This window comes from Leopardus geoffroyi, chromosome A1 (genome assembly GCF_018350155.1).
Source record: "Leopardus geoffroyi isolate Oge1 chromosome A1, O.geoffroyi_Oge1_pat1.0, whole genome shotgun sequence".
Lineage (NCBI taxonomy): Eukaryota > Metazoa > Chordata > Mammalia > Carnivora > Felidae > Leopardus > Leopardus geoffroyi.
In genome coordinates this window covers 234,867,446-234,880,855 of record NC_059326.1, presented here as the reverse complement: position 1 = coordinate 234,880,855, position 13,410 = coordinate 234,867,446, and the positions used below count along the sequence as shown (strand labels likewise).

The window sequence follows — 13,410 nt, the reverse complement described above, 5'->3', positions numbered from 1 at the left end:
GGATGGATGGATGGATGGATGGATGGATGGATGGATGGGACAATGGCTGAATGGATAGGTGGATGGATGGAAAGATGGATGGAAGGATGGATGGATGGATGGATGGATGGGACAATGGCTGAATGAATAGGTGGATGGATGGAAGGATGGAAGGATGGATGGATGGATGGATGGATGGATGGATGGATGGATGGGACAATGGCTGAATGGATAGGTGGATGGATGAAAGGATGGATGGATGGATGGATGGATGGATGGATAGGAAGGTGAGTATATGGATGCGTAGATGGAGAGATACTCCATAATAAACCTTCCAACTAAACAGAACCTAAAACTAACAATAACCTCACTTTCCCATCTGTGAAATGGAACTGTTGTTTTCTATAGCCTTTATCTTTGCATTGTACAATTAGGTTTCAATAAATTGGGTGGCAGTTCTGATGTCATACCACAAAATGCTGCACAAAACTCTTCTAACCTTCTTTTCCTCCACCACTCTGTGTCCTGCCTTTGTGTTCCCACCGAACTCTTGGAGAGCGGGGCTTGTGCCTGGCCAGAGTCCAGGGTCACTCACCTCACCATACCCATCGGCACCCAGCAAGAGGCTCTGTCCCCACTGGACACCAGCTTTTGGTTTGACCACCCCAACTTGTAGTGACATCAGGACCCGTGCACCGTGGCTGAAGAAGAACTGTTTCTGAATGTGTCTCTTAGCTTCTGATTATGCTGAGCAATTCCAGTGGTGGAACCAGGTCCTTGCTCGCAGCTGGCCGCGCATCGCCACCGTGTTTATTATCATCGCTTGCCAAATGAGTGAATGTGTGAACACGTGAACCAATTCTTGGGCTTCTCCTACGCCGTCAGAAGACAGGCCCCCCAGCTCACAATGCTAACTCTGTTCAGACTCTGGAAAAATAGGTTCCAGAAAATACAGAAATTAGACCGAGAATAACAGCCCCTAACATCTGGGGAATATAATCTGCTCACTTCCCTACATCTAGTACGCGCCACCCCCCACCCCCCGCCCTGTGAGCTAGAGAAGTCGTCTCAGAACGCATGCTGAGTGGTTTGTCTTCCCAGAATATGAACCCCTGCACTGTAACTGAGATAATGTAGAATGGATGTTACTTAATTTTCAGTGGCTTTCTTTGCAACTGATCTGTTTCTAATGGAGATCTGACTACTACAATGAAGTTTATTTCTTTGCATTCCTAAGCTTCTCAACTTGACTTTCAATACCGTTTCAATGGGCTTTTTAGTTAGTGACGGGATGCTGGGGGGACTGCCTTTAGCAGTTTTTAGTAAAAGCTTCTCTCATAAGCACAAATGTATAACACCAATTTATTTCTCCCTGAACTTAGAACCAACGTCATTCAAAAAAAAAAAAAAAAAAGTCTTAAACATAAAGGTCACTGATTTACTTTTATGAAACTCATCAAAAATACAGCTTCCCAAGATGAGCAAAGCTCATGCAGACTGAACCTTCCCCCCAGTTCTCCCGGCCTGTGGTCACGGAGCATGGCTAACCAGACGCCTAGCACAAAGGTTCACTGAGAGCCTTGGGCCCTGGAGGCCACCTGGGGGCCGCTCCAGGAGCAGTGCCCCCGTGACCGGGGTTCAGACACCTCTGCCGCGGGCAGATGGGTGGGGACAGCAGGAGTCAGCTCCCTCTGCTGTCAGGGTGGAGGCAGGAACTCTGCCAAGGGCGAGAAGGCAGCTGCGGGCGTCCCAGCTCCGGCAGGTGTGTGCAAGCTGCTTGTGACATGGAACCGGAGTGGCCCTGCGGACTGGGTGGCGCGGGAGATCTGGGACACGGGGACACAGGGGGGCTGGGGTGACAGAGCAGGCTCACAACCTGCACTCGTCCCTGGGGCTGGGCGGCTGGAGGCCAGGGTCCTCAGGGCGGTGGCAGGACCTTGCTCCCTCTGCAGGCTCCAGGGGAGTGTCTGATCCGCGCCCTCCTCGCAGCCCTGGTGCTTGCCCAGGTTCCCAGTGTTCCAGTCCTTGCCTCTGCTGCCACGTGGCAGTCTCCCTGCGTGACGTCACATGGCCTTCCCTCCCTGCTTGCCCACCCTGGGATTCCTCTTCTTATGGGGACACCACCTGTGGGATGAGCACCAGCCTAGTCTCCTACCTCCTCACCGTAACTTGATGACGTCGGCAAAGACCTTCTTTCCAAATAAGGTCACATTCGCCAGGCTCTAGGACTTCCACACCACTTTTGGGGGACAGATTCAACCCCTAACAGACCGGCTGCTTGGCAGGCCGCAGGAGGCAGAGGCAAAAGAGGGCTGCGCCTGGCGGCAAGGCTGGGGGACAAGAATGCGGGGCTGTGGTCCCAGAGAAGGGCCCCCAGAGCAGGAGCCCAGCTTCACATGGCTTCGGGGCTTCCAGCCGCCAGCGGGGCGCAGGCCCCCTCTGTGTCCTCACAGGACAGGTAACGTTCCACCTGCTGCTACTTCCTTAGGGTCATGGAAACCACCACTGCCCCCCCACCCCGAACCCAACGACAGGGTCATGGAAATCACCACTGCCCACCCCCTGAACCCAATGACAGGGTCGTGGAAATGCCCCACTGCCCCCCACCCCGAACCCGATACAGGGTCATGGAAACCCCCACTTCCCCCCACCTCGAACCCGATGACAGGAGCCTGGGGGTGGCTGTTTGACCCTGACTGAGGAGCCAGATTCTGTCTCCCACGGAAGAGGCCGACCCACAGGGGTGGTAGGAAGCCAGCCTGGGACCCCAAGGCCCGGATTCCAGGCCCCACTCTGTGCCTCCCGAGCCAGCCTTCTGATCTACGAAAGGAGGGCTTTGGGGGAGAAATCTCAAGTGATTTCCACTTCCACCGCTCTGAACCCCACTTTCCTGCTGACTGATCTGGTAACTTCACAGTAGCCGGACCTCCCCTTCTCCGTGACCTTCAGCGGCAACCTCTTGACATTTCCATCGCTAGTTCACAGACACCTTCCAGAGAAGGAGCAGAGGCTCGGAGGGGCCCTCCAAGGCCCAGGAGAGCCACTGCCACACCTACCGCCCAGAACCTGAACCCCGCTCTAGCTTTTAACGTGGTTTCCAACAGCTGAGGCAAGAGAAGGTGGGTGGGTGGCCAGCAGAAGGGCCCCCAGGGCCGTGAGTCAAGGATGCACCTTTCCGGCCCCGCCTTTATCTCCAGAAGTGCTTGTCCCCGCGAGAAGCCACACGGCACCGTCACCCGCAGAGAAGGAGGCGATAAGGGCCCCGCGCCAGAAGCTCAGCCTCACCTTGGTGCCCCACGCGTGTCCCACACTGGACACCACTCCTCCTGGAAGGAGGGGACGGGCCTGGCCGTCCCCACTGGCAGATCAGGGAACCGTGCACGCTGGCTCTGAGACACGACAGAGGTGCCCTGGCACCACCAGGCTTCCTGAGGCAGAGGCTGACTGGAGGCGAAAACCCTGGCCAGCTCTCACCTCTCCTTGCACTCATATTTGGGGGCCATATTATCAATCGGCCATTAACGTACAAGAGGTCACGAGGGACAGGAAGTAGTGAACATATGTGTCAACACATGAGAAAACAGCGTCCAAGGAAACGTGCCAGTCTGGCATCACTTACCTGAAGTCGGCACACACTCGTCTAACGGGTTAAAGGCGCTAAGAAAATGAATGATTTTTTTTCCCTCATGCATATGCAATTATATACAGGATACTGCCTCTCTCTGTATGTAGCTTCAAAATCATTATTACCTTTGTCAAAGGGGGCAGCTAATGAAAGTGCAACGCTGCATAATTACTGAACTCTTTAATAATAAGGTTCATTTAATTGACCTTCATTTCTGGTTTCAGAATAAATCTGACAATATTACTTGCCAGCCACTCCCAAAAGCAATAGTTGTACCGTAAGAGCAATAATCTTGGGGCCTGAAAATTCATCTCTAAATGAAAGAATTTTCTTTTTGTGGCCAGAACCCTAAAATAATGGCAGCGCCCCGGGTAGAGGGCAGGGGAGAGGAAGTGGGAGAGACAGGATTGGAAACTTTCTGATAAAGAGGTGCCATGGTGCTCACAGCTGCTCTTGTCCCGTCCGCGCATTATTTTATAAGAATTGTGTAAGGGCACCAGTTGGTAAATACCAGAGGGCTGTCACGGCAGGGACACCCGGCTCCGTAAACACATTTGCGCACAAGTGCTTACAAACGGGCCGTCGATCATGCCAGGAAGACTTTCCAGCCTGTGCCATCGTGTCCCAGGGTGTCTCTGGCTACAGGAGGTGTTGTGAGGTGTCTCTGGGAAGCGTAGTCCCCACCTCTTCTCTTCAAGACCTACAGCATCACCCTCAGTGCAGGGACGGCACCATCAACAGTGACCCATGGTGTGGGACAAGCCTGCACCGGTGTCCAATGAATCTGGGCTCCCACTATGCCCTGGACCCGGGGGGAGAAGGGGTCAGGAGGAACCCACTGCCCCTCAGCACCTTCCCTACCCCTGGCTGGTGTCCCATGGTTTCCTCTTCTCTTCTCCAAGCCTATGCTCTTCTACTGGGTTCCTGGAAGGGCAAGGAAAGAAGGGCTTCTGTGGCCTCATCATCACCGAGAGTCCCCCGCTCTGACAACTGCACAGCTCTGTGCAGAAGCCAGCATCATCAACAAGTAATGAGAGCAATAGAAACACAGTAGCCAACAATCCCGAAATTCTGGAATCCACAATTAAAAACTGGAAAGTTTCTGCAACTGGTACGTTGGTCCCAGGCCGACTCACCACTAGGGGAACAAGAACCTACCAGGATCGGAATGGCGTGTGCTCCAAGGCAGAGACTGCGGAGAAGCAAGGAGGGCGGGCCGTGACAAGACCCCGGAGCAGAAGCAGGAGGAACATCTGACCAGCGTTCCCACCAAAGGGCTCCCCTCGGAAGAGACGACCCGCGTTGCATGGAGAGCCATGCAGGACAGTTGCTTAGACGTGAGTTCCTTGTTTCACACGTACCTTGTTCGTTTCATCTTCTAGCAAACTTTTCTCCCCAGCAGAGGGGTACTAATTAGTGCATAATAAGCACCTATTAATGGCGCTTTGCCTACTTGGCCCTCAGGCATTGCTGAAAATGCAGACCTGGGTCCAAGAACCAACTGGTACCTGGGTTTAAAACCCTAGGAGCCAATTGTCCCACGATCCTACACCCTCCCCAGCCCACCCCACCACCATGCTTTTCAACCAGGGGCCACGAGCACACCAAAGGGACAAAAAGCACCAGGGTAAAACAAGGAACACTTTCCGTGCCAACAATGTTGCTCAAGGCAGACAAATTTTAACTTCTTTTATTTAGAGCAAATGCAAGCCTATTAAACTAGACAGTATTCATTATTCTTTAAGTGAGACGAGTGATGATTTTTCAAAAAATGTTCTTTGGAAGGTCTTTTTTTTAATTCACTTATTTATTTTGAGAGAGAGAGAGAGAGAGGGAGAGAGAAGAGGAAAGGGGAGAGGAGGGGAGGGGAGGGGAGGGGAGGGGAGGGGAGGAGGGGAGGGGAGGGGAGGGGAGGGGAGGGGAGAGGAGAGGAGAGGAGAGGAGAGGAGAGGAGAGGAGGGGAGAGGAGAGGAGGGGAGAGGAGAGGAGGGGAGAGGAGAGAAGAGGAGAGGAGAGAGAATCCCAAGCAGGTTCCATGCTATCAGCTCAAGAAACCTCGAGACCAAGACCTGAGCCAAAACCAAGAGTCGGATGCTTAACGGACTGAGCCACCCCGGTGCCCCCTGAGGCAGATCTTCTATCCCTGCTTCCAGACCAGGAATCCAGGCCGGAGTCCTTCTCCGCTGTGAAGAGAGGCTTTGGTGAAAGGGTCCCAGGACACTGAGCAGCGGCGGGCCCCCTCTCGCCCAGCTGCAATGGCCCTGCACGCTGAAATCCCGGTCCATCTGTGGGCCTGCTGTTCCTCCCAGAGCCTCTCACCAGTAGACCTGGGAAGGTCCACAGAACTGGGCTCAGGCTGCACACGATTATGCTTTTAACTTCCTCTCCGAGTACTGTGCCGTGTTTGTGCTCACAGGGACCCCGGGCCAGCTCTACAAGTCTTCCTCCTCAGTGACATCTGGCCTGGACTCGGCGGGCAGCTCCGGGCTCAGCGGGGCTCTCTCACGGACCTGAGCTCGGCTTCCGGGTCAGCTGGGGACTGGCCGGTCCAGGGGGCCTCCGCTGGGTAGGTTGGTCTACACCACGAGGTTCTCATCCTCCTGCACACCAGCCCTGGCCTGCCCACGACGGCAGCCGGGCAGGGTTCTCAGGAGACCGCAGAAGCGCACACGGCCCCGTGAAGCCTGCACTTGGCACTGACACGGCACCACGTCCGTTACCGACTGTCGGTCAGAGCAAGTCGTGAGATCGGCCCAGATTCAAGCAGGAGAAAAACAGACGGTACCTCCTGACAGAAGAGAGCGGACGTCACACTGCAGACAGGGAGGGGAACCATCGCTGCCATTTTTTGCAAACATGCAGTGTTTTCTCTTCCCGTATGCTTCCATCCAGAACCTCTAGATCACAGCTGCCCAGGAAGCTTTACCCGTTCCCAAGGACGTGCCGTTGGGGGCCCCACAGACAGATGCGCGCACACGTGTGCATGTGCGTGAACGTGTCTGCCTAAGAAAGAGAGTAGGGGTTTCAGCATCATCTGCAAGAATGAAGCATCTGTAAATTGCACTTCATCGGGTGGACGGTCCGTGCATCTCTTATATTCCCTACCACCGCCAAAACACGTCCGCATGTCGTGTTCCGTTTCCTTTGCCAATAGCTGTCGTCTTTCTCCTTTCTTTTTAATTCACTCACCAGCTATTCCAGCTCTACGTAGCCAGAAAAACAAGGACCGTACCAGACAGCTCAATAGACAACATTTAACATGGGAAACTGGTTACAAAGATGTTAGAAGAGATAGAAAACCAAACCATGAGGCAACCCAAGGATTGGTTAAAGCAGGAGAACCCTCCCCCAGGATGGGAGGACTACCAGAGAGAAGCAGAGGTTAGTGGAGCCCAGAGGCCAGGTCCCCTGCAGGAGCTGGGTCCTCAGGAGGGGCCGCAAGGCAAAAGCTGGAACCACAGCCAGCACATAGCAGCTGCCAGAAATACCTCCTGGGGCTGAAGAGAGAGGAGAGGGTCCAGGGACACCTGCTGGGGCTGAAGGGAGGGGAGAGGGGAGAGGGTCCAGGGATACCTGTTGGGGCTGAAGGGAGGGGAGAGGGTCCAGGGACAGCTCTGGGGCTGAAGGGAGGGGAGAGGGTCCTGGGACAGCTCTGGGGCTGAAGAGAGGGGAGAGGGGAGGGGGTCCAGGGACACCTGCTGGGGCTGAAGGGAGGGGAGAGGGTCCTGGGACACCTGCTGGGGCTGAAGGGAGGGGAGAGGGTCCGGGGACAGCTCTGGGGCTGAAGGGAGGGGAGAGGGTCCGGGGACAGCTCTGGGGCTGAAGAGAGGGGAGAGGGGAGGGGGTCCAGGGACACCTGCTGGGGCTGAAGGGAGGGGAGAGGGTCCTGGGACAGCTCTGGGGCTGAAGAGAGGGGAGAGGGGAGGGGGTCCAGGGACACCTGCTGGGGCTGAAGGGAGGGGAGAGGGTCCTGGGACACCTGCTGGGGCTGAAGGGAGGGGAGAGGGTCCTGGGACAGCTCTGGGGCTGAAGAGAGGGGAGAGGGGAGGGGGTCCAGGGACACCTGCTGGGGCTGAAGGGAGGGGAGAGGGTCCTGGGACACCTGCTGGGGCTGAAGGGAGGGGAGAGGGTCCGGGGACAGCTCTGGGGCTGAAGGGAGGGGAGAGGGTCCGGGGACAGCTCTGGGGCTGAAGAGAGGGGAGAGGGGAGGGGGTCCAGGGACACCTGCTGGGGCTGAAGGGAGGGGAGAGGGTCCTGGGACAGCTCTGGGGCTGAAGAGAGGGGAGAGGGGAGGGGGTCCAGGGACACCTGCTGGGGCTGACAAGCAGCAAAGACACCCTGGCTGCTGCAACCCTCCTTCCAATGCCGCCCACGGGCCGACCCAGGCCGGGAGCCTGGCTGTGCACAGGGACAAACCATCTCGGTGGCTCACGAGGAAGGCCTGTTTCTCACTCTGCTCCAGTGCCCATCACACCTGGGTCTGGGCTGAAGAGCAGGTGTGCCGTCCTCACGGCAGACAAGGGGGGTCGGGGCGGGTCAAGGACCACCAAGGAGGCTGTGCCGGGCCCTGGAAGGGCCCACACTTCACGGGACGACGCCAGTCACGTGGCCCAGCCCAACACGGATGAGAGAGCTCCGTCCACACAGGGTCCCCATCAGCCCCATGGCGGCAGGCAAGAGAGGTATTCCTCTTGCAGAAAGGGCAGCTGTATTAGTTCCCTGTGGTTGCAGTAAGAAACCACCACACGCTGAAAACAACACAAATGTATTTTCTTACAGTGCTGGAGACCAGAATTTTGAAATCGGTCTCACTGGGCTAAAGTCAAGGAATCGCCGGGGGTTCCTTCTGCAGGCACCAGGAGAGAATCCCTTTCCTGGCCTTTTCTGCTTCTGGGGCCACCCACATTGTCTGGTGTGTGGCCCCTCCCTCACATCACCCCAACCTCTTACCTCCATTGTGACTTTCCCACTTCCTCCTCTGATCTCCTGCCTGTGGTTCCCCCATAAGGACACTTATTGTTACTTTGGGCCCACCTGGATCATCCAGACAGCCTCCCCATCTCATGATGCTTAACCTAATCCCAGCTGCAAAGTCCCCTTTGCCGTACAGGATAGCATTCCCAGGTTCTGGGGGTTGGGATGTGGACGTTCAACCACCACAAGCAGCACTAGCTCGATCCACCAGCAAGGGGTCTGGAGCGATGCAGGGTGCAGGGACCAGGCTCCCGCACCAGGGAGCACAGCAGAGGAAGGGCAGGGAGGTCTTCCGGAGTCTCCTCCCAGCCTCTTCTTTATCAAGAAACAGTCCTTGCGTGCAGGGGGGGCTCCATCCCACCCATGAAGGGAAGAAATTCACAGCTCCTCGCCTGCCGTATGAGCTCATGAACAGTCTGCTGCTAAAGTCTGTGCAGCCCGGTGTCGGACTCTCGGACAAGTGAGATAAACAACGGTCATAATTCAGGTGTCCTACCTCGTAACACATTGTGTTTATTAACACACTGGCTAAGAGCTCCAGCTCCAGAATCCATCTCCTTGAGCGCTATGATTCCTACAGGCTGTCACAGGAGGCCACCTCGGTTCTACAGGCAGGTCACAACATGGCCGTTTGCATCGTCAAGGCCAGTGGAAGAAAGAATGTCTTTCACACCAGTCTGCTAAGATGGCGTCTTAGATGATGTTATGTGGTCTGGGAAGGCACATGTCCTCTCCTTGGTTACACTCTATTGGTTAGGACTCACAGGTTCCACCTGCACTCAAGGGAGAGGGGATTATACACGAGCGTGACTCATTGAGAGTCATCTTAGGATGTATCAACCAGACATAGAGACAGAGAGAGAGAAAGAGAGAGAGACAGATGATAGATAGACGATTGATAGATGATAGATAGCCCATCGATATACAATAGATGATTGATAAATGATTGATAGGTGATAGATAACAGATGGACAGATGGATGGATGAATGGATGGATGGATAACGGATGGATAAACAATTGATAGATGATAGATAGTCCGTCGATATATAATAGATGATTGATAGACAATTGATAGACGATAGATAACAGATGGACAGGTGGATGGATAGATGAATGGATGGATGGATAATGGATGGATAGATAGATAGACAGATGATAGACAATTGATAGATGATAGATAGCCTATCAATATATAATAGATGATTGATAGATAATTGATAGATGATAGATAACAGATGGACAGATGGATGGATGGATGAATGGATGGATAGATAATGGATGGATAGATAGATAAATAGACATACGATAGGTAACAGATGAATGGATGGATGGATAGGTAGATAAATAAAAGACGGATGGATGGATGAATAGATAGATAGAAGTTCACTCAAATGGAAAGTTACTGAGAAGACCCCAAAATGCATTATATTGGAACTGTCAGTAGACGTACGGCTATCTTGTTCCAGGGAGAGCAAAACTGAAACCACCAGAGGAAACCTGCGGGCAAACACACTTGGTCACCACATAAGAGAACTTTCTGACAATCCAGCGTTCAGGGGTGGAAGGAGGGGGTGGCCTGGGGACGGACCAAGTTCTTCCCTTGGCGCTCACAGAGAGGCCCTGGGGACACTGACGCTCCTCTGCGGAGGGTTCTCGGCAAAAGCAGTCGTGGTACCTACCACCTGAAGGCCCAGGCTTCTTCCAGCTCTAGGTACCAATAACTTTCCATCTCCAAAGTTTTGAGAATGGATTCCTTCAAAACTAAAGGGACCCCGGCCCATCAGAGATACGGAGTTTTGAAGGCATCACGGCTTTGCAGGACCCCGGCAATGGTGACCATCTCTGACATTTTAGCCCTGGCTGGGAAGACAGCAGCCAGGGCATAGTGAGACGGTGCGCGGGTAGAAGACAACGGGGGAGGAGTGATCCACACTGGGGTCACTGACACTAGAAATCAAGATCAAGAAGAAGGAAAATTCCAACATTTGGTCTTCCGCTGAAACCAAACAGACGCTTAGAGAACTGAGAGGAGCTTCGGGTAAGACGTACGTAGTTCAAGTTGCAGCGACTGAGAGGGGAACCTCAAAGTATCTCAGATCCGTATCATTAACGGCCCTCGAGGAAGACACGGGAGCTGAGAAGCTTGCTCGTGGCGGGTCCGGTGGCGGCGCGTTCCACGTCTCGTGCCCCGCGAAAGCCTGGGGATGTAAGCACAGGATTTCGCCTCTCATGAGGCCCTGGCCCAGGACCGGAAGCAGTCTCTCTCCCTGCTCCCTCTCCTACTCCTTTACCTTCCGCTCCTACGGCTGGGATAGCTCACCTCTTCACAGCAATCTTGAGAGACGACATCCCAGCATCCATCCCAGAGCTCTTTTTGCAAAGCCCAACTGGACCTCGGCCTCCTCCGTCTGAGCGAGTGGTTCCTGAGGGCTCCATCTGCCATGACCCCCCCCCCCCCCACTCCAGGGGTAGGAGCCATGTGCCGAGAAGGTGGAGCGGACAGGGGCTGCAGGAGGCCGGTCGTGGGCTGCCCACCTCAGAGGACATCTTCAGGGACAGGCAGCCGTCCGGTCAAATGAGGTGTCCTTAGAGGGCAGTGTCCCATTTCCAAGTGTGTGGGTGGTTACAGATCAGCGCTGCTTTGCTCCCAAAAGAAATGGTCCTCTCCCGGCTCCGTGGTGCCAGCAGGCCGCTCTGAAAGGCCACGCGCACGGCGTGTTCCTGGGCTGTCCACAGCCTGACCGGCGCCTACTAACTACACGGCCAGAGCCACACCAGCAGCTACAGAGGAAATGGGCTGTCCACGGAAGGACAGCCGCAGCCGGCTCTCCAGCTTGAGGCAAGGCAGCCCAGCTCCAAGCCAGTTCCGCCGGCCTGGGCCCTTGGCCGGGACTCAGCTTCTCCGGATCTGCTTCCATGGCCAAGTGGGGAGGACACAACCGTTGTGACAATAACCTTCCTTCAGTGTCAGTGTCCTCTTCCTCCTGGGAAGAAGGCTTCCACATGCACGGACCTCCCACCTGTGCCCTGGGTGACCGTCTGCTCCACAGCCCATCCCTTGCAGACGTCACACAGATGGGGGAAGGAGCCACCAGGTCCGAGAGCGTCACTCTGGGCCCACGGGGCCTCCTTCATGTCAGACCCGAGCAGGGCGCCCGGCCATGGCCAGCTGGCCGGAGGAAGGCCAAACGGTGGGGGCAGACATGGGTGAGGACAGAGGAGTGATAACAGAGCGGTGAGATTCAGCCATTTTTAACCTTGGGTGGCTTGAATCAACACTGCGCCTCTCATCACAAGAACACTGGGGGAGCACAGCATACTTTTCCCCCGGCAGGTAGGGGCCCCTCCATGGGCTGTGAACCCAATTTAGTGGATCACCATTGCTTCTGGGAAGAGAAGGAGAAAGAAAGGAGGGGAGGGGAAGGGAGGGGAAGGGGAGGATCGGGTAGGTCAAAGCTCACACGTATGGCTAAAGTAGGTATGATTCTGTGAAGCTTTGGGTACGTGGTCCTGGAAGGGGATGTAAACTGTATTTCTGACCATCGGTGCAGTGAAGCTATTTGAAAGCAGAAACGGACGTACTGACCTTGGCGTGAGCCAGCCAAGTGCACACAGAGCCACCCTTCCCCTTGTTCCAACCACAGCCTCCGAGCCACACAAGAGTCGGGGCTGGCTTGTTCGGGGTCTGCATCCCTCCTCCCCAGCCGGCCTCCTGCATGAACGTGGACGCCTGTGTCTGGAAGGCGAGAAGGGGACACATCTCTGATTTCCTTGGCCGGACACGGCCATCGCTGTGGGGCCTACACCTCCCCAAGCAATTCCAGTGCTCCCGGGACCCACACGTCCCAGCCCGGGGAGATTTTCCGGACTATTTGGGGGATTAAGGGAGCGAGCACGCACACGGCCTCAGCACACATACACGACCGCTGGAAGGACACCCAGAAAACCTTAAGCTTTGGAGGTCTGCCCGCCTGTACAGAGGGTCCAGAGAACTGGTGCTCAGCAACTCGGAGGTCAGTCCCGGCTCAGGGCTTCCGAGCTCCACACTGGGAGACCTACTCGGGGCCTCTCTCAGGCTAGCAAGCTGGCAATAATTATGAAAATGTATATACGTGCAATTCCCCTTCAAGAAATTAATCTCAAGGGATACCCTCCGATGTCGTCGGTGCTGAACAAAGGTGCATCCTGTGGATCTGTGCTAGAGCTGAGAGAGAAGGGCCCAAGGACCACCCGACGGAGACGGTGTGGGTGCTGGACAGCGCATCCTGGGGACAAGGCTCTGGTGCCAGCCTGAGGTGGCCCCACACATGCTGACAGGAGGGCATCTCCAGAGATACTGTAAGTAAAAACAGTGAGATGCTGAACAGTGTGTATGTGATCCTGTTTGTATTTTTTGAGGTTTATTTTGAGAGAGAGAAAGAGAGCGGGAGCAGGGGGGCGGGGGGGTGGGGACAGAGAATCCAAAGGGAGCTCTGCGCTGACAGTAGGGAGCGCTCCGCGGGACTCTAAGTCACGACCCGTGAGATCATGACCTGAGCCGAAGTCAGACGCTTAACTGACTGAGCCACCCACACATGCTTCTGTATAAACAGAAGTGTGAGCGTATACTTAGAGCATCTGTGGTTGCCGGGAAGGTATCTGGATTTAATAAGCTGGGGGCTGGAATATGCCATTCACACCGTACTGTCTGCATTTTTCAAGGTGGAAAACAAGCACGTGAGATAACAGCGCTAAGCACGCTCTCTGATTTCGCTTGCTGTACATTTGTACAAACAAGACCACTGAAGCTTAACACGAGACGCAGGAAGAAAAACCGGTCCAGATCGATACT

At 55.0% G+C, this 13,410-nt stretch overlaps 1 protein-coding gene across 3 annotated transcripts in view; it reads right to left on the bottom strand.

The window, feature by feature from the left end:
• Positions 1–13,410, bottom strand: part of MED10 (mediator complex subunit 10) — a 181,263-nt gene that overhangs the window by 153,339 nt on the left and 14,514 nt on the right. The window contains exons 4-5 of one of the 3 annotated variants that reach the window (XM_045442600.1): positions 10,629–10,777; positions 8,354–9,351 (exon numbers count right to left, since the gene is read on the bottom strand). The exons of 1 other annotated variant lie outside the window; for it this stretch is intronic. In XM_045442600.1, coding sequence (XP_045298556.1) covers positions 10,634–10,777 — 144 coding nt within the window. In that variant the 3' untranslated portion in view covers positions 8,354–9,351; positions 10,629–10,633. Of the gene's footprint in view, positions 1–3,769; positions 4,529–8,353; positions 9,352–10,628; positions 10,778–13,410 lie in introns of those variants that run through there. One more of the 3 variants, XM_045442618.1, reaches the window with a different exon arrangement.